The following is a 21157-nucleotide window of genomic DNA, read 5'->3' on the forward strand; positions in this document are numbered from 1 at the left end:
GTGTTGATGACACCATAAAAATCTTAAATTAGGATAAAAATGAAGCTAATGCTAAAGCTACTGGGGAGATGATAGCCCATACAACACTGTTCTTAAAGACAGTCAATTAAATTCTTTCCTGCTACTTGCTGTTATACAGTCACAAGTGTTCTTCAACTCTCATGTTCACAAGGAGGAAAAGAATAACGTACCATATTAAATAATAAACTGCATAAGAATACTGAGCTGTATTACTGAATAGTGAGGATGAAGTACACAGTTCATCCCTAAAAATTCATCTCAAACAACACTTGAAACAGTAGAACCTATCTCTTCACTGAAAAAAACAACCCTGCAAAATTTATGGGCACTTCTGTTTGAAGAGCTCATGTTTCTGGATGCCAGTGTGCACACACTGTTGGCAGAAAGAAGGAAAGTTACCTGAATTTTCAAACATTATGTATTTACAGGGCAAAAATATTTTCTAAGCAAAATCTCCAATTCCTGCCCTGTAAGACAGTGACATCAGTTTATCTGTCAGCTCAGAAAAGCATGCCTTACCTGTGAAGTGATATTAAGTGTAACAGCATCAAGACCACCTGACAACATTCCCTGAGTGTCAGCAAGAGTCAAAGTGACACTACCATCTCCTCCAACTCCTGATGAAGACATTACCAAATTCTGGGTAGAAACTGTAGACTGAGATATGGGTGTAGTTGAAGGAAGGTTTGTTCCTCCTGTTGTATTAAGTTCTGGAATATATCCAAATTGGTAAGAAATATACATATGTTACATACTCTTAGTTGCAAATTTATTTTAGGTGAACTTAATTTCTATTTCCTGTTTGTTAGGACTTTATTTTGGAACCAACAAAATCGCCTAAACAGCTAATCAAGTGCCAAAAATTGTCAGAGTCAATAAATGGAATGAAGTCCATTTAACTTGACACAACAACTTAAAGCTTGTGAGAAAACACACAAAGCTAAATTCCTGAATCATAATGTGCAAGATTATACCATTTCATATTTAGTTACCAGGTCTAATATTTATTTTTTTAACAAAATGTTATTATTTTTAATTAGAAAAATGACTGTATGCATACCTGGAGCATTCAGTGAAGGGCCCTGAGAAAGAAGCTGGTCGTTGCTTATAGTTAATGTAGCACCTGCAGTCTGACTGCTGATGGCTGGTGTTGTCAGCCTTAAGCCAGTATTCAGATCACTGCCTCCAGAATTATGCTGAATAAGATCTTGGCCTGCATAGAAGTTAGTCCTGTTACAACTGAGAATGTCTCAAAGAAATGTTGTGATTCAAAATACAAACTGTTTTTTAGGGGAAATAGACATCTATACTATATATAGGATCAGGCTGTTAGAGGCAGAAAGTAAGTTGGTCTAAATTTACTTGAGTATAAACTACATATTAAAAATCCCGAGTGGTATGCCTCAAAAAATTACCTGAACAGCTATTTGAACATGGTTCCACAGGTATTTAAAGAAAACTAGATTAAACAAACTTTTCTGCAATGCCTGCCCTGCTTGTTCCCATCCCAGTACTACCCCAGAGCCGTACTATGCCAAGTGAGGCACAGCAAAGAAATAAGAACTAGTTAAATGGACTTTACCAACAAGATAAACACCTGTTAACTGAGGCTATAAATAAAATAGGGAACCAATCTAACAAGTCCTCAAAGCAAATGTGTTTGGTTTTCAAAAGCAGGTTTAAGGAATATCTTTAAAAGTTGATAAATATTAAAACAAATACACCATGGCAAAGCTGTGGACTGTGAAATATGCTCAAATGCTATGTACAACTAAATTATAAACCAGATCTGGTACCATTAAAGATACTTAAAAATACCAACCAGATATTGTAAGAGTGATTTCTTGAGGACTTCCTGATGAGTTTGCAGTAGTAGAACCTGAAGCATGAGCTAGTACTTGACTCAAACTGGAATTATTTATGGTCAACATTATCTCATGTTGTCCATTTGAAGATGACACCATACCCTGTGAAGTCATGACTTGAGAGATGTCCTGTGCACCTAAATATAAGTGGCAGAACAAAGAGAAAATTCCATGAAGATACCTTCATTGTAATAGAGACAAACTTTTAAGCAATTAATACATTATTTTTGTGAACTACTATAAAAGATGTAGCCAATTTAAGAGGCTAGAACTTGCATGCTAAGGAATAAATTGGTTTTTTCATTCAATTTATTCCTCTGCAGTTCATATTTTCGGACCAAAGACTGTATTTTTCTCAAGACTATGGAAGCTTCAAATATTTTCATTATACAGAACCACAGAATGGGTTGGGTTGACAGGGACCTTAAAGATCATCTAGTTGCAACTCCCCTGCTGTGGACAGGGACAGGACGAGGTTGCTCAGAGCTCCATCCAGTCTGGCCTTGACCACTTCCAGGGACAGAGCATCCACAACTTTTCTGGGCAACCTGTTTCAGTGCCTCATAACCATTGCAGTAAAGAATTATTTCTTAATATCTAACCTAAACCTACTCTCTAGCCCACCTTCTGAATAAAAAATGGCAACACAAAGCTGCAAAATCTACTGAAGATGCTCATGCAAGACCTGCATATTTATTTTATTAAGTGAGGTATTTGGCAGGTGTGGGGAGAGGCTGGGAGGTGAGATTTTCTCACTGTAGATAACACTATAAGCGAAACTAAGAACTTTAAAGCACACTAATACTAGACACTGCTTACCATTTGCGCTGGTGGTCAGCACAGACTCTGGCTCAGACAGGGATCCTATTGTCATATTAGCAGATGATGTTACTGTGGGCTGCAAAGACAGGCCTGATATGGGCTGAATAACCACATTAGCTGGCACTGCATTTTCTGTTGCCTGGAGGGAGGGAGTCTGTGAAGCCATATTGGGATCTCCAGTTAGCTGCTGAGTAAGTAAATTACTCTGCTGTAATGTCTGCTGCAGAATACTTGGATCAATCTGAAACACAGGTTTTCAAAGAGCAATCTGAAGTTAACAAAGATAGGCTAAATGAATATTCTTAACATAAATCCAGACCTCATATTTATTGCATATAGAGTATATACAGTACTTACATTTTATAATTAACCATTTTAAACTTATATTAATTTTTTATGTGTCTGTATATAGCCAGTCTCTACAGTCACAGTGTAATCAGTCTATTCAGCTTCATCTGTAGATTCTTCCCTCTCTTCCCTCAGCAAAATGTTTGGGAAATCATGATTGTAATTACATATGAGCATGCTAGGCACCAGGTACACACACTGCTAGCATTCTGTACAGCCTTACTGCTGCATTTAATACTTAGCACTGTCTCCAAGTCTTTTCAAGTGAAAGGGCATGGAGCAGAGAGAAGATTGGTATCAAAAATTATTTACTTTTTCAGCTCCTATGTCTCATTAAGGTCCCAGTTCACAATCCAACAGCTGTTCTCTATAGTTAAAGACAGACATCTTACTCTTCAAGGACTGAGGAAAACAAAATTTCTTCATATTACACTAAAACCTCCTTGAGCAGAGACTCCGACCAACCCAATGCAACTCTACAGATTTCCCTGACCTTGGGGTTGTACCTGGTGACCTCTAGAGGTCTCCTCCAACCTCAATGATTCTGTGAAACTGATCAAACACAATCAAGTTCACGAAAACCAATCTTTCACATCTTTCAAATACAAACATTTAAAGTAATAATTTCACCTCTTTCTGTAGTTCCTTTTGCAAGCTCAGTGAGAATTTAAATTGTGAATTCAACTATTAAAAGCTTGTGAAGTAACATAGGTGTCTTATGTTTAGAAAAGAACATTCTCTGCAAAAATTTGGGTTTGTTTTGGGGGGTTGGGGGGGAGGAGGGAGAGGTGCTTTTTAGGAGTTGGGTGGAAGCCTAAAATACTTTTGAAATCAAAATGCAATTAAAAGGAGAAAAAAAACCCCACATATTTTAAAGCAATCTGACAAAATCCCAGAGAGGTAAAAAACCTACCTCCCCAATCCAACCAAACAAAAAAACTCCAAACTCAAAACAAACAAACAAAAAAAAAAACCCAAAACCGAAAAAATACCCCACTGTACAGCTATTTTTAAAGTCTTCTAACTTGTACAACCAATACAGTGTGGTATTTCCATGTGCCTCACCCAACTCAAGAGAACTCTTCCAGAAATATTTATTTTCCTTGAACTTTCTTCAGCCTTCGAAGTGACTCTATAAAAGCAAGAAACTGTGAGCAACTTACCTGTAATGTTATGTTGTTAATACTGGTGGCATCTATTCCAGAAATTTGAACATTTTGTCCAACCAGATTAGCAGCAAGTTGTAACTGTATTCCTTCAAGAGTGGCCAAATTACCATCTGTCAAGGACACAGTTAAGTCACCTCCAGCTACCAAAGAAAACAGTTATATTATAATGGTTTTATTTATCATTACTGACTACCTCTTTTATCTTGTTTATTTTTATAAATTAAATCAATACAAAAGCTACATATACACATACACATTTATTTATGCCAAGAAAAATAACTTGAAGCAGATGACTGCCTGTTTTAAAGCTTCATAAATTCTATGTGATTTAAAGGTTGTTATTTAAGCACTACTGAGCAACTTATAGAACAAGAGCCCCCGCAGAATAGCTTTGGAAAACTGGAGAACCTTGGTACAAATTTCCTTGGAGGGTGTGCCACAGCTAAGCACAAGCAGCACTCACACATGGTATGTACAGTCTGACTCTGAACACACACATAAAGGTTATTGCCACATTTTGCACAGCACAAACATTGTTCGATATCAAAGTGTTGAAGTTCATCCTACGTATTTAACGTGGATGGAAACAAAGGTATGTTAGCACTGGAAATCCAAACATCTTTATAACTTAGAAAGGTCCTAATTTCAAAAGTTGAATAGACTGCAAAATAGATCTACAGAAGATCTTGAGAGAATATATGGAAAAAGTCATTTTGTGTTTGATTGTGTTCAATCAAAAATCCAGGCAAAGATCAGTCAGTTTTTAATTACAAATTTATCACTAACTGTGTCTGTCAAATAACATCAGCATCTTCTGAATAACCAACAATTTGTTCATTTTGGCCAACAGTTTAGGTCAAATCAGATAAGCTGGCATGGCTACAGTTAAATACAAGACTGATACAAGACTCTGAATTTGTGGGCATACCTGCTAAATCATAGACAGGTGCCCAAAAAAGTGCCAAAGAAGCACAGAAAATCAAAGTCTCACTTTCAGAAATGACAGACAGTCCAAGACTCACAATTGAAGTCGTACGTTTAACAGTACCAGGACACACTTCCAGACATCTGAACACTATTTCTGCTCTTAAAATTGTCCCTTTCCCAGGTTTACCTGAGCACTTACACAAACAATACCTGAAAACAATTTAGAAGTTAATGAGGATCATTCTCAAAAGGTCATTTTCTTGCAACATGAAGCATGTTGAATATTCTGTGCCAGTTGGCCTGAGAGTCAAAGAACAGTCTGTGTCACATTTAATGTGCCAATGCAGCTGTAGTCACTGCCAATTGGTAAGACAACATATCCCAGGCACTTATTTAACACAGATGCCTACACCAGCAGGTTTTTGTATTGCTAAAGTGTTTTCTTGATTTGTTTTGGTTTTTATAATTTTTTGTTGGGTTTTTTTTGGGGTGTGCATGGTTTTTTCTTTTGGACTATTAACCACACATGTACAGCAGAGGATGGGCACTTAAAAGACACTCTTCATTATTCACATAAATAATCAGTGCAGACAAAACAGAGCAACTGTTTTGCTTCTCTTCTTTTCTTAAAAAAGGCAAGAGAGTATTACCAAAAAGAATACAAGTACTCCAGCTACTTGATATTTGTATTTTCTTCCTCTCTGCAGTGTAACACCACAGCAAAACTGAAGAGATCTTTACATGTGAACTGCATACATTTTCCCCCTCATTTTAAAATAAATAAATTTCTATTTATGTCACCACTGTGCATCGAATCAAGAATTCAGTACGACTCTTACCTGTCTGGCAAGTAGTGTTTGGCATAACTTTCTGAACTCTTAAGAGAAAGCAAAGTTCAGACCTTGATCTCACCACCACCACCACCACCACGTCATCCATTTTTACCTGACACTGAAGCAGGCAGGATAGCCTGGCCCACAAGTCCTTGTTGAAGTAAATTCTGATCAAACTGACTCGTCAAAACGGAGTTATTCATGATGAAAACATTAGGGTCTGTTGAGGATGAATTAAGAAGACTGACTGGTTGTAGTCCCTCAGTTGTAGTACGGGCAACAGGCTTCCTAGCTTTCTTTGCCTCTGGCTTATAATGGCACTGTATGTGGGTTTTCCTGCGCCCCGAAGTACGAAACCGTAAATCACAGTGTGGACATTTGAAGGGCTTTGCTCCTGTATGCAGACGCATGTGGACTTTTAGACTCCCTTTTGTAGAAAAGGAATTGCTGCATACGTGACAATTGAAGAGCTTCTGGCCTGGAAAAGTTCCCAAAACAGAAAGATATGTGATAAAACCTCTAAAAAGGAAGATCAACAGCAGTGAACCATTCATTTTAGAAAAAACACCAAAGAGATCCTAAACTAACTGGAACAGAATACATTTGAAATAACTAGACTTTTCCTTTATAGTTTTGGCTGCTTTTCAAATGAATCATGAATCTCAATGAAGTATATATTGATTTTTTCCTAGTACTAACACTCTATATGCTGTTAAAACTTTCATGCAGAATCTTATTTGGTCACCTTCATGCCCCTGTCCTCCTCCACTTCATCTCACCTTCCTGACTAATCCAGTGGTCTCAACTACACAGCTCGTAAACTGGAGAATTAAAAGTTTCATCTCAACCTCTACAGCATTTGGTTCCTACTCACTTAGCCTCTCACTTCCTTTTTAATTCCAGCAGCTTTACTCTTCTGTTTCAATACTGCCTCAATACTGATTAGTATTACTGGATTAATACTCCAAAACAAAATACCAACCCCTCAAAGTAGTCTGGAAGTACAGAAATCTGGCCTATACATACATAGTCCTCCTTCTCAGCTCTCCTTTCAGATTGCATAACATCTGAGAAACATCCTTGATCTCAAATGGAATTTTTAATGTATTACAACAGCAAACCACAGAGTTCATTTCATTAACCACATACACAACTGAACGATTCACAAAAAGTATAATGTAAGTAAGTATCTGGCAGAAAACATGCCACTGCAGCTGAAAACCCACTTAACTCCTGAAATTCCTAGGCCTTCCAGCACAATATTGGTTCCTAGCTAAACAATGGGAAGAAATCAATGAATTTTGCATAGAAATCACACAACCAATGTGTGCCTGTGATTCATGCTATTGAGTTCTAGTTTCCATTTACACAGAAATTCCTGTATTACAATCCAAACTAACTCAAATTACAGATTTAGATTATGAAACCCTAGCACCACTGTCACTTTTGGTTCAACAAAACTAAGTAAAACTCTGACAATGTTCTGTTTCAAATCATGGAAAAAAAAAGAGCCCAAGAATAACATGAACCAGTAAGACAAAGGGAATCTGGGCCGCAGCAAAATTGTCTGCCACATTCAGAGTGCCACACAGGAAGCTATCTAGCAGTTTTTGCTACTAAATAAAAAAAAAAAAGAAAAAAAAAGACCAACCCACTGAGAGCAAGGGGAGGGGAAAAATATAAGGGATAGAGAAGTAAAGGTAAGCAGGGAGGAACAAACTGAATATCTGAAGCCTTGTTATTTAAATATTCAATGAGATTATGACCTGACTCTTGGACTTTTTGTGTAAATATTAGGAATCTAAAAAGAAAAACGAAAGATGGGTGAACTAGAAGTTAAATCTGTATTTTCAGTAGTTAAGAGTTAGTGCCCACAAGGGCAGCTTGGAGGGAAGATGATCCCAAATTCAGATGTAAAGTCAAAGAGGCACTGCTTCCAAATATAGAAAAATTAAGTGTGTTTTATTGCATCTACAATAGCAACATATTACTGGCTACCAAAGTGAAATGTTAACAAGAAGTTTTACATAATCAGGAAATTAGTTAAAAAAGCAATGAAGACAGATATCCAATCATAAGTGACTTCAGAATACGGGAAGTAAGTGTTCATCCAAAAAGCAATACATCTCGCTGAAAAACTCAGCCAGCCAGGATTGCCAGTAAACCCCCAAACTAATGCTTTCCATCAATGTTTATTGAGATCAGGTAGGTTCCTATTCAACTTTCATTTACAGGTGAGAAGGAGAAGTAGCTTTTCAAACTGAACTCTTGTTAGGGGATCTCCAGACAATCACACTGTACATTTTTTAGTTGTTCATTTAAGTAAAATAAGTATGTCTCAGTGTAAAACCAATGAACTATTAGCTGTAGGTGTTGTTGCCCACAGATTAAAACAGCCTTCTCTGGAAGGGATCCAGGCTCAAATGCATACACTGCATATCAGTTAACGTTCATGTTCATCCAGCACAACCTGGTTCAATTATAAAAGAAAATTATAAAAAAAAAGCTCCACAAGATAAAATGATTCATAATCGAGAAAAGGTGATGTAGCTTTTATAGTGAAAATTACACCTCACAAATCTATGGTGTGCTCTTTGAAGGAGACCAGATTTTCACTGACAAGATTGTATCTGGATTTTTGGAGTTTTACATTGGTTTCATATGAAAAGACCTTAGTAAAAATGCTGTCACTAGATGAAAGGACAGACTCTTTTCATGAACTAAAGAAAAAGAGCTGTAAGACAGAAAACAAAAGGTTTATACAGACAATTTTCTCAATTTTTCACAATTGTCACAAATTGTGACAATTTCCAACCCCTTTGGAAATCACCAAAGGAGTTCTTTAATCATCTGAGCAAGGACTCAAGCTAGTCAAAATTGTAATGTAATATGTAATGTGAAAGAATGAATAACAGACTGGAAAAAATCTGTTAAGGATACTAAAATAATAATTTACAAAGCTCCATGTTATATTACTAAAAAGTCTGTACAATCATAAAAAGATTGAAAAAAGAAAAAAGAAAACAATTTCTCATCATTTCATAAATGCAAAACTAGTGGGCTTAGGAACAAAATCAGCAAGATGGTACACTGAAAATCCAATTTGAATCCAGGAACTTACTACTACTAGATGTACTGAAGGCCATTTTTTACCCAGTTTTTGTGCATTCAGAAAAGAAATGGATACAATTAATGCAAAATACTCTATTAAAGGCGGCGAGCAAAAAGGTGCAAACTCTTGTTCAAAGTCCCACAACTTGCAAACTGCTTGAACCTGGAGGAACATGACCAAATCCCTGCTTTGTTCTTTTCATTATCTTTGGTATCTGCTACTGTCTGATACAGGATACCAATCTACACAGTGATCTGATGTAACACATGAGTAGTATTTCTTATGAAACAACACAAAGTATGAATACAGGGCTATGGAGAGGGAGCTTCCATCAGCTAAATAATTATGTACTACAGCATTAAAAGCTTTCTTATCTTGTTGGCTTTTTTTTTATTTTTGAAAAGAGATGATAATGACCCTTAATGAAACTGTAGCCAGTTTTAGGAATTAATTAGTTCAGGATTGGGTTTATTACAGAAGTTCAATGGTAAGAACAAACCAAATATGAAAGATTTAAAGGGGTGATTTAATTAACACAGAATTGGAGTTCAAAAACACTACTATTAAAATCAGACCTCTCCGGAACACAAAGAAACTACCGTAAAGACCTAAAAATTATATAAATTATGTTTATATTCAACTTGCATGCTTCAAATAGCTGAATGCTCAGATTTCTGTACTCATATTTTTCAATTTACTTAGCAGCACAAACATTACCATTTAACATTGTTTTCTCTAACTTAATTTTATAGAATCCTCCAACTCCACTCTCTTGCTCAGGAAAATCATTTATCATTGAAATGCTGCAGAAGACTTGACATGAAAATATTATACTTACATAGATAGTTTTTACATGAGCTAAGACTATGACTGCTTCAGAAGCCTAAGGCTGTAACAATATGGTTTATTCAAAATGTCCTAATCTGATTCATTTGATGATGCCATAAGTACCAAATTTCACCTACCATTCATAGTGACATATTCTAGAACATAGTGAAGCATAACCATTGCTTGCAAAATCTGTAGTTAAGACAGCTGGTCAAGAAAGCAACCAGTTTCTAAACAAAGACATTCAAAATCTTACTGACCTGTGTGGGTTTTAACATGACAATCCAGAGTGGATTTTACAGTGAAACTCTTTCCACATTCATCACACTTATACGGCTTCTCCCCAGTATGGATACGAACATGCCTAAGAGTTCCAGAACACATGTACTTGTGAATCTCTACACTTATGTTAGCTTGTACCAATACTTTTTCTACTATCTTACTCATTTTAGAATTTATTAAATACTTACACTAATATTACACTAAGCAGAACAAATAAAGAAGTTTTAAGTATTTGCCTTTTTTCAACTGATTTTTACATGTTTTTACATGCAAGTCTTATAGCAAGAAAATATAATTTACTCTAAAACTTCATAACAATAATTTCAATACTGCAGGAAAACAAATATGAAAAGGCTAAGTTAGTCATATTCTGATTATATAACATTTTCACACATTTTTAAACTACTCTGAAAATGAAACTTGTATTTAAATATGAGTCAAACTTCAATTTAGGCATAAAAAGTTTTTGCTAAGATTCTGGTGAACAGTTAACAAATTAAAAAAATATCAACTTTTCCAGTCCTTACCTGACTAAATCACTGGGTTTTTTAAAGCTCTTAGGGCAATAACTACAACAGTTGGCATATTTGGGCTCTGCTTCCAGTTCTGCTTGCTTATCTTTGATCTCACTAATTCTGTCTTTCTCTGCAGCAGACTGGACAAGAACTTTTTCTGAGACAGTGGCACTTTCTTGAGGCCTAATCTTGGCCAGTTCTGCTGTTTCTTCTTCTGTAAAAGTTATGACACCAGGACGAGATTTTCTGGAAGTTCTTTCAGGGTTTTCATCACCATCTTCAACACATGCAACTATTAAGAAAAAACAAAACAACCCCCCCCCCCGCATGAGTCTGTTTAGTTTAATATATCAGCTGAAATTACAAAAGGTAGAAGGGTTTATTATTAAACATGTGGCCACTACACTACATGCTTGGACTTTAAATCTCTTTCAGAGGTCTAACCACTCATGTCTGTTCTTAACTTAAAAATAGCTGTATTTATAAACCTTATTTTTACAGTAATTAACACAGGTATAAGTAACTTAGGACAAAAAAATATTCTACTTTAGTGACATACTAAAGTAACTGTGTAACATACGACACCCTGAATACACTGGACAGATCTTGGAAAACTGGTTTCTTTAAACAATTTAGGTAACAGAGCAATGTCAGCAGCTATCCATGTTGGAAGGCTAACTTATAACATTACCATTATAGCATTCAAGTAATCCACTGAAACATTTGTATTTCTTGCGTAATAAGGACTGTAAAAGTAAAAATGAAAAAATTTACCTCCCCCTCCCGTATCTGTAGCTGCTGCTACAGCTGAGGAGACTGTCTGGTGTTTTTTCATATGTTTTTTGCAGTGAACAGTTGTTCGAAAGCTTTCATCACAGAATGGGCACTTGTAAGGCTTCGTGCTCATGTGAGTTGCCATGTGCCTGGTAAGGCTGCCATTAGTTGTGAAGGAGGTATTGCAAATGGTACAGCTGAATGCTTTAACTCCTTAAAACGACAGAAACAAGTAAGTCACATGCTATTTGTTTAAGTTTACTTACACAGCACATTTATAAAACTGAAACATGGGTTAAGCTGGTATACTCTGTTACCTGTATGAGTCTTCTCATGGGACTTAAGAACTCCTGAGGAAACAAAACCACGGCCACAGAGTTGGCATTTATAAGGTTTCTCACCAGTATGTGATCGTACGTGTTGCTTCAGATGGCTGGACTTCTTAAAACCCTTGTTGCAATATTCACATCTATTAAAAGAAAACTGTTGTCATTAGTTGCAAATAATTATTAGCCGTAAGTGATTCAGGAATTCGGTAACAGAACCTAAAACTATAACATACCTATATGATCGCCTACTTTGATCTTCATTATCCTCAAGGAAATGAGGCTGTTGGGTGTGCAACTCAAGCTCTTCTTGTGGTGATGGATCTTGTATCAAGCGAGTGGTCTAAAAATCAAAGCCCCAGGTAAAGTTCAGTAACACAGTAAAGTCAAACAAATAGGCAAGAAAAAACATTACAGTGTTTACAGTCAACACAAGTCATCAAATTTATGCTTTTGTAAAATCTGAGAAGAAATTAAGAGTGTGATATGTAACCTCACTCTTACAGAGTGAGAAAGAAAGCAGCAAAATGTACACCTACTGAATTGGAATAAACAGACAATGTGGTGCACTTACAGCTGGCCCAATCTAGACAAAAATGTCTCTCGAGTCATCTAGGTTTTCTAGTGTTTGAGGAGCTAAATGTCAAACTTGAGCAGCCATTTTTAACAGTATGAGCCCCACACTGAGTAGGAAAATGCAATGCTGTTGACAGACCACTACTTTTTGAACAGGCCTTTCCTGTAAGCAAAATTCACCACAGAACAATCCTCAACAGCATCTTTTCAGATTTGAATAGAAGGAAACTCCAAAGCCTGTAGGCTGAAATTACTCAAACTCTTCCAGACCCTTAAACCCACCTCAGTTCTCTGACTGACATTTGCACTTTGCAAACAAGATTGAAGGAACAATAATTCATGTAGATCATCATGGTAAATACATGACAGCAGATGGTCTTCATGCTAGGTACTGCTACTGTCATAAAAAGTTATATTTAAACTGCATTTTTAGCAACTGAGCTCTTTTACAAAATTAACTAGATGAGAGCCAGGCAAGAACATCATACACTGCAATATGCAAGTTCCATGAACGATCACTACATATTTGTAATTTTTTTTTAGTGCTTGACCATACATATCTATCTATATCTGTAGAAATTAAAGCATTAGGACAGAGCATAGTGTGATAATGTAGTATTATTTGGTAAGGTCCTTTCCTTAGTTTTGAGCTTACAATCCAACTTGATAGCATTTTATCCTTTTTTTAAGTCTAGAACATCAAAACATACAACTCTTCTTTAGAAACATGTAGTCATGTCACTTAGCCTCTCCCCACCCTTTTATCTTCCAGCTGTTAAGCAATCTAGTAAAGAAACCTTTCTGACTTCTCATTTTACCTTAGCACGAATGAAACGGCACAAACAGACTCACCACTGAACAGAAAACAATGAATCCTGCCTTCTAGCAGTACTTACTACATTAATAGTGTCTGTATTTGGAACCTGAAGCAGTGCTGGTGGATGGTAACTCGTTGACAGAGCCTGAGATTCAAGTGTGCTTGAATCCTGCAGCTGCTGTACAGCAGGAAATTGAGTCTGTTGATTGTAGCTGTCATTCACTGTAAAACCTGCCAGAAATTAAGCAGTCACAAACCTGGAAAATACACTGACTTGGACTTTGAGCAATACCACACTTTTCTGAAGACTACCTTCGAAAGAGATTAAGTAATATTACCATACTTGCACTCTTCACTGTTGAGTACCAGCACACACAAGTGTTTCTGGCATCTACATAATATGCATAATAGGGTTACTTACCATGAGCTGGAATTCTATTGGAAAATCTCCTCCACAGAAAAAAACACTGTTTGAAGTTCCTTCGAGGTGCCACAATTCCCTTAGAGCCATTGAAATTTTGAATTTCTTGTATGTAAGCATGCATGTGTCAAACAGGTTGACCCATCTCCCTTTATCCACGTTGGTACCACGCTCCCTTAACTACACTGGAAGCCGATCACAAGGATGCAAAGCTCAGTGGGGAGGATGGCGGGTGAGTGGAGGAGATGACCCAATAGGAGAACTCCAGTTTCTGATAAAGTAACCCCATTTTCTCCTACTTTGGATCTCCTCCACATACTCCCACTCTATAGATAATAGTAAAGTAGAGCCACTCAAAGGCAAACTGCAAAGTAAAAAAATAAACATATTTTTATTCACATTTCCAGTATAAAGACCTGAAAATTTTATTTGGTTTTGTTCTCCTGGAATATCAGATCTTAATCACCTCCTTTTCTAAATGAATGAATGAAACTATAGTATCAATGATTCAGAGCCAGGGAAGTATAGCTCAGATTGTAGTGTGTTTTAATGCTATTGGAGATGTCATTTTATCAACTCTTCTAAGTCCTAATACTTTTAATATTAAAAAACAACCCACAATGTTATGTGGGGGAAAAAATGAAACCACAAGTATCAATAATTAAAGTATGGGCAATATTTTTATTACTTCTGTGCAGTTTGCCTTTAGTGGACAAAAGGGTGAAAAGCATGAAAACAGGGTAGAAACAAACCCACATCAGATGATCACAGCATCAAAGGCCAAAAAAGCAATGGCTAAAGAATGTTTTGAATCAGAGTATATAAAAACCTTGGATGTGTTAAATTTAAGCAGAAGTTTTCCCAAAAGACACTTTTCACAGCAGAAGAATGCTGTTACCAATAGTGGAAAAAAACCCTACTTGTCTGCTATTGCTTACACCTTAGAATGAAAACTCATAAATGTAAACAAATCTTGAAATCATTATTAGTCAGGTCATAACTTGTCACTAAACCTAACACTGCAACTTATGGATTATTTTCTCTCCTAGAACTACCAAGATTACAAGAAAAATGATTCAGCAAGCTGAACCTTGCACCTCAATTACTCCTAGTGAAATGACAAAACAAAAAAGTAGCCCGAAGAACAGCAATTAAAAGCTTTGCAGTGGTAAGAGAGCAGCTAACTTCTACTTTTCAAAGAAATTTTAGAAGTATCTTTAGAGAAAAATGGCATTCCCACTATACTGGATGAGAAAGCAAAAAAACAAGACTCAAGAAACTGAAGAAAAGTGATGTCACTTCCATGCCCTACATAAAAAAAAGGATGTAGCTATTAAATGTACAAACAGCTATCTAAAAAACCTGAAACGCTTTTTTAATCAGTGAGTAAACTTTACTATCTAAGAAGGAAAAAAGAAGTTACTATATCATGACCTGTTTCACTTGACAGCATTTTAATAAAAGCAAGTATTGACATCCTGAAAAATTTCCCAGGATTATGCAACAAAATGCTTGGAAGAAAAGTTCTGAATGTAGAGGTATTTTGGGACAAACTGAAGAAGGAAATACTACTTCTGAAAGTAGTTCTCAAACATATACCGAAGCTGTAACAAGAACATACATGATGCATCCCCATTTTGCTCAATGCCTAGCATGAAGGACAATTTCCATTCAAAATTTAAGAGACCTGACAATTTGGAGCATGCTGAGGGCATTTGCTACTACCATACTATTTCAACAGAACAGCGTTAAAAAAACCCACACCACCAAACACAAAAACCAAGACATATAGTCCAAGAGAGAGGAATGAATTTCAGAACCTTTATTTTCTGATCCTTTTTCCATCACTATATATTGATTCATGGAAGTTTTTGATCAATCTTCAAAGAACAGAGAACATATTAAGCTCTGTATAATAAGGGGAGTCTCTTACGACAAAGTCATTTTAAACTTGGAATTTGATTTTGCATTATTCCAGTATAAATAATCATCTGTGTTGCTTGGGAGTTTTTGGCTTTAAGACATGACCCAATCTATTACATCCTACATTAACAAAACATGCTGAAATCAGAATACTCTGGAAATCAATTTACTAGTTTAAAGATACGTCTTGCATATAGGAATGAGAAAACAATGGTATGACAGTTCATAGCAAATACAGTATTTTAACTTAGACAAAACTTGTAGTCGTTATTGACAGAGCATTTGAATTCTAACATTACAAACATCTACATGCACATGTGCATTTCAGTGGCCATCAGTGACGAGCAATCAAATGTTCTGCATGTTTGCTTCTTGGGTAACTTTTGGAACCAGCTGAACAGTATTGACTGGAATCAGTGTGTAAATAGTTACTGAAAAATCAGAATTCCAAGTCCTGAGATTGCTGATCAACTTCTTAGGAAAGCAAAACAGCAGTCTGGTGGCAAGAGTGTATTTGTATGGGCTACAGAATAACAGCATTTTGACTTCTTGTAGTTTTTCAGCATCACTCTCCTATCACCACTAACTGAATTATTAACATTCAACCATGCTTACAGGGAGACTTTAAAGGAAGAAAAAGTGACATAATTTATATGAAAACACATCTGGTGGCAGATGATATTCAATAACTCAAAGACAGCTGCTGATAAAAGATCCATTTAGTTGTTCTGACATCACTAAAAAGTCTTCAAATGAAGATGCCTTAAATACATAAACTACAAAGAACACAAGTCCTTTTCCTCAGTCTTCAAACCTAGCTCAAATGAATCGTAGATTATGATACAGTAGCACCCTCATAGGATCTGCACTTCTTTACCAGTTTGAACATACCAGGAAAATCTATCTGAACAAGCTAGAAATTCAATATTTACAAACGCACCTGAAAGAATAAACAAAGTTCTGGCAGGTCTGTGCAGACCTAGAGATGAGCCTCATCTGTCTGAAATGCAAAGACTTGTTTTTGTCCTAAAAAACCAAAAAAGATAAAACCAAAAAACCTATTGAAGATTTTTAAAAACTCCTACATTACTTAGTAACAAACACTGAGTCAAAATATTTCAACCAGAATACAGCCTATAAATAGAGAAAAAAAAAAAAGACAGTGTTTTAAGCTTGAATGTTCTGACTAGCTGATAGGAAAAAGAAATTAGGAGCATGAAGCACAGATGCAGACATAGGGAGAGGGTCGACCAATTTAACGCATGCATCCGCGCAAATGCTTACCTACCTGAAATTCAAAAATTTTGAAGGGCTCCAGGATCTTCAAGGAAACTTCAAAGAGTTGGGAATCTGTGGATGAGATTCCAAGTAGAACAGGAGACATCTTACACAAGTGAGACTTAAAAAAGCCCACACCACAAATGTTCTGATTCTCTCTACCAGTTTTGCAATGTACCGATGATCATCTAGGTTTTGTGATGAAAAGAGTTGGTGTGAGCTCTAGAAGAGTCTCTCCCCTCCCCAACAAATCCTTCAATATTTATTTAATGGAGAAGATACACATACATAGAAACTGAAGTTTAAATAAGGAAACAAAACAAGGTTTACGTATTGGATCTTCAAATTCAAAGGAGCCATTAAAAAAAAAAAAACAACAAAACCATGACCACTCTTCAGAGTAACCTAGAGTGAAAGGCTGCACCTTTTTTCTGTAGTCTCTTTTCATTCATTTGAAAAACTGCAGAAGGTAACCAATTCAAATAATTATAGGATTTTAAGAGGATCTGGTTCAGTCTTGTTTAGTAAAGGTGGAGACTACAGGTTTTTTCTGCACATACAAAGCAGCACAACCTAGAGGATTAAAATCAGCAACAAATTATACTATTTCTTCACAGTGTCATGCAATTAACCACAGTCAATTAGGTTTTTACAAAAGATGCTATACAATTGTAAGGGAATTAAACTAAGAACAGAAGAGTTCATGCAGATGGAATACTAATTACTGGTTACCAGTTACATAAAGTTATGTTCTGGAGTCAGGAACAAGGAGAAAGAGATCATCCCTGGTCACTCAGTGAATTATGCTTCCCAAGCAAAACGAATGAAAATGCCCTGAACATTGCTCACCTCTCGCTCACCTCTTCCCCCACAAAAAAAAAGAAAGCCCAAAACAATCTCAAACAAAATTAGTAGCTTCATATCAAGCAACTATTAAAGAAATCCAGCTGTGAAAAACAAAGAACAGCAGTCATTTCTTCATTCTTTGCAGGCTACATAAGCCTTACACATATTTCTTTGTGTTTTGCAGATTTAAAAAAAAAACAAACAGCAACATTTCCAAATGCTTACAATCTCTTAATTAGTTACTTACATTGCTCTTTAAAATACAAAAGGCAACTGCTGTGGATAGGTGAAGGGATGATTTTTACGTGACTAATTTTGCACTGTCTTTTTCCAAAATGAATCCCAACAGCTACTCAGCCAAATCTTAGACAGTGTTTCTGATCATCTCAGGTTATGAGCGTGTACATGAAACTTGTGTAAACTGCTTACTGCCACAGCAATTTCAAAGACAATCAAGGAAAGAATATGAAATGCCTGACTATAAAACCCATACTGTAATGACTTGACATCAGCTCATAAAAACAAGATCTATTTAAGTATTCAAAATATTCTACCAAGCATAGCTTCAAAACAGCAATTCTTTGCAAGTTCTCTGCATTGCAGTTACTCTGACTGCAGATGCCCACTTTAGAAATGCTTTATCATCAGTATGCAATAAAGTCACTTTTAGAAAAATTACTTTTAAAACCTTTATTTATTACTAACCTTGTGATAAGCCCTGTTGATCAAACGGCTGCTGTGTTATAGCCTGCTGTTCAAACTGAGTGATGTTTTCCTGTAAAGCATGCTGGGATGTCACAAATCTATCTGAAATGGGGAAATGAAGCAGTGGGAGGGAGGGAAGAAAAGGGAAAAACATCAAGAAAAGAAGATGCAATTAACTATATATTTCAATTGTTCCCAACCCCCTGTATTTTATAGCCATCTGAATTTTTACTGCATTAGAAATAAATTAAAAATTTCTCAGCTGAACAAGTATTTATATCTGTGCTTATAGTACACTTTATTTATATTCCCGTCATACTTCCTAACTCATTACACCATGAAAAAGAGCAAATAAGCAAAACCAAAATACTTTGTTCCACTACTACAAACAGAATAAATACATGAAATATTTTAGATTCTCTCACCTCAAAACACAGGTATTCCTTTCTAAGTAAGCTATATAGCAGTGCTTTGTATTAATAATAGAGCTGATGTGGCAAAGTTTTATGCGCATATTTCTCTGCATATTTGTTTAGTATTTTTGTTTGATATAACTAAAAAGTGCAAATCTTAACCTTTTTATATTTTTAACAGCAAACCTAAATGCCAATGAATGAAAGAAATTGAACAGTATCATTTCAGTAGCTAGCTTTTACTCCATGTATTTTTCTAGTTGTTTATCTGCATTGTCTTGAAACCAAAAGCATTGAAATTAGTCAAGAATACTTATTTGAGGACTTGCAAACTTACCTCATTGTAAACATTATCGTATTTCAAATACTTACCCTCATCCTGCTCTAAAGGTTGATCAGCCAATTGTTGTTCTAGTGCTGTTTCTTCTGTGCCTACTACTGGTTGCTGGTCTAACTCTAGAATAGCCTGCTGATCTGTTGCAACAGCTTCTGACTGCTGTAGCTCATCACTTTGAATCTCCACTTGCATCTGTGTAGAAACATGAATGCTCTGCTGATCTACTGTGGAATCATCTATTGAAGATGACTGCTGATTCTGCTGAAGTTGCTGTGCAAGTTCATATCTGCAAAGAAAGGTAAGAAGGTCTTTTATGGCTTCAGTTACACATTCAAACTATTTACGTGAACAGGTTTTTATTTTTATTATATGTCATAATTTACCTTCAGAGGTACCTAAGTGTTTGCTACCCATAAATAAACATCCTTATTCAAATATCAGCAGTTGCAAAGAGCAAAGCTGCCTTTCCTATCTTTAAGGAATGGCTACTGAACTACATTAAAGAATTTGTATAAAGATTGCAAACATACCTATGAGTCTTCATGTGCTTTTTACAGTTCAGTGATGTTTTGAACGTTTTTTGACAGTACGGACACATATACGGTCGAAGATCATTATGGATCCCCATATGTCTCCTGAGGCTACCACCAGTAGTGAAGGCTCCATTGCATACAAGACACTTAAAAGCTTTCAATCCAGTGTGTGTTCTAATATGTGCTTTCAGAACTCCAGCTGACACAAAGCCTCTTCCACACTGAGAGCACTTAAATGGCTTTTCACCAGTATGTGACCTTTTTAAGAGAAAGCAAAAGTTAAAACAGTTACCAGTTTGATTTACAAAGTTATTAAAGGATAAATTTTAAATGAGCAAAATAAACCAAACTAAGGCAACAGCTGTATGGATGGAAGAGGCCAGTTAAAAAAAAATCCAGAATTTAAAACTTAAGTAAGTTACAAACAACCTGGCCGGGCTAAAAGCAATACTGTCTGACTTATACTATCACTTATACTATCAACATGTCAAACTCACTACTTCCTTTCTTCCATAGGTGCTAGAGGAGTTTACCTCTAGGACTACACTGAGATACAACACAGACCGACGGACAGGATAGGAAACGGCATGCAACAAGAATTTTAAGGGTTACGACTGTAGCATCCCAGGAGTGAGAGCTAGAAGGAAGGCAATGTAAATGCTAGGAAATGGAACATAAAAGAAGTAGGATTTAACAAAATTGGGAAAAGTTAGGGATGGCTTATGATTACAATAGCCTTAGAAGCTTATGACCTCCACACCAGATGCGATAACGAAGAACTATCACAGACATTAAGATTAGTGTTTTGCTACCAATATACACTACAGGAATCAGTGGCAGGGTATCCCAACCCTTCCTTGGTGTGCCTGTGGGATAATTTGACACACTATTCAGTCACTGCTCTACAAATTTCTCTCTGTATCGGTGTGGGAAACAAGCTTTGTAAGCAATGATCAGCATTACGTCATGAAGACAGACTGACCACATAAGTATCAAGTCTAGCAGTTGAATTATAGCAATACCAATTTACAAAAAAAACAGACATGGAAAAAGAGAATAGTTTCTAGTTCTTCCACAAGACCCCAAACAAAGCCACACTTTGTTCAGTACTCTGTTGCAAAGATCAATCAAAGCAGCACAGCAGCAAGTGACTGGTACTCCCATCACATCTTTATTTTCAGTATAATTTAAAATCAGTTTGATTTAAATCAATCCAGCTTGAGTACCTACAAAAGGCATTGCAAAATCTAAGTAGGATATTGCAAACAAAAAGATGTGGTATTGTAAAGGCTTCCCTTTCTCCTGTTAAGAGAGCATATAAAAACAAAATACTGTTTCAAAGCAGTCTGAGAACCTACCAATACAGAATTTGATTTGTGACAATATGAGGAACTCACCATGATTTGAGTTAGAGGAAGTGAGAAAGCAGTACAGAGTTTACATTGCAGAAACAAGCAGACTGCCACCTGATAGTACAGACTCTTTC

The 21157-nt window shown here is 36.1% G+C and overlaps 1 protein-coding gene across 1 annotated transcript in view; it reads right to left on the reverse strand.

Annotated features, from left to right (window-relative positions):
• The window catches only part of ZNF236 (zinc finger protein 236), a 62694-nt gene that overhangs the window by 13545 nt on the left and 27992 nt on the right, over window positions 1-21157 (reverse strand). The window contains exons 13-27 of the mRNA XM_009082983.1: window positions 19669-19929; window positions 19174-19424; window positions 18389-18490; window positions 13295-13446; window positions 12059-12165; window positions 11814-11965; window positions 11497-11709; window positions 10735-11014; window positions 10186-10289; window positions 6098-6463; window positions 4220-4365; window positions 2706-2949; window positions 1844-2023; window positions 1082-1234; window positions 541-731 (exon numbers count right to left, since the gene is read on the reverse strand). Of these exons, the coding sequence (XP_009081231.1) occupies window positions 541-731; window positions 1082-1234; window positions 1844-2023; window positions 2706-2949; window positions 4220-4365; window positions 6098-6463; window positions 10186-10289; window positions 10735-11014; window positions 11497-11709; window positions 11814-11965; window positions 12059-12165; window positions 13295-13446; window positions 18389-18490; window positions 19174-19424; window positions 19669-19929 (2902 nt within the window). The remainder of the gene's footprint in view (window positions 1-540; window positions 732-1081; window positions 1235-1843; window positions 2024-2705; window positions 2950-4219; window positions 4366-6097; window positions 6464-10185; window positions 10290-10734; window positions 11015-11496; window positions 11710-11813; window positions 11966-12058; window positions 12166-13294; window positions 13447-18388; window positions 18491-19173; window positions 19425-19668; window positions 19930-21157) is intronic.

Source organism: Acanthisitta chloris, unplaced genomic scaffold (assembly GCF_000695815.1).
Source record: "Acanthisitta chloris isolate BGI_N310 unplaced genomic scaffold, ASM69581v1 scaffold14689, whole genome shotgun sequence".
In the NCBI taxonomy this organism is placed as follows: Eukaryota; Metazoa; Chordata; class Aves; order Passeriformes; family Acanthisittidae; genus Acanthisitta; species Acanthisitta chloris.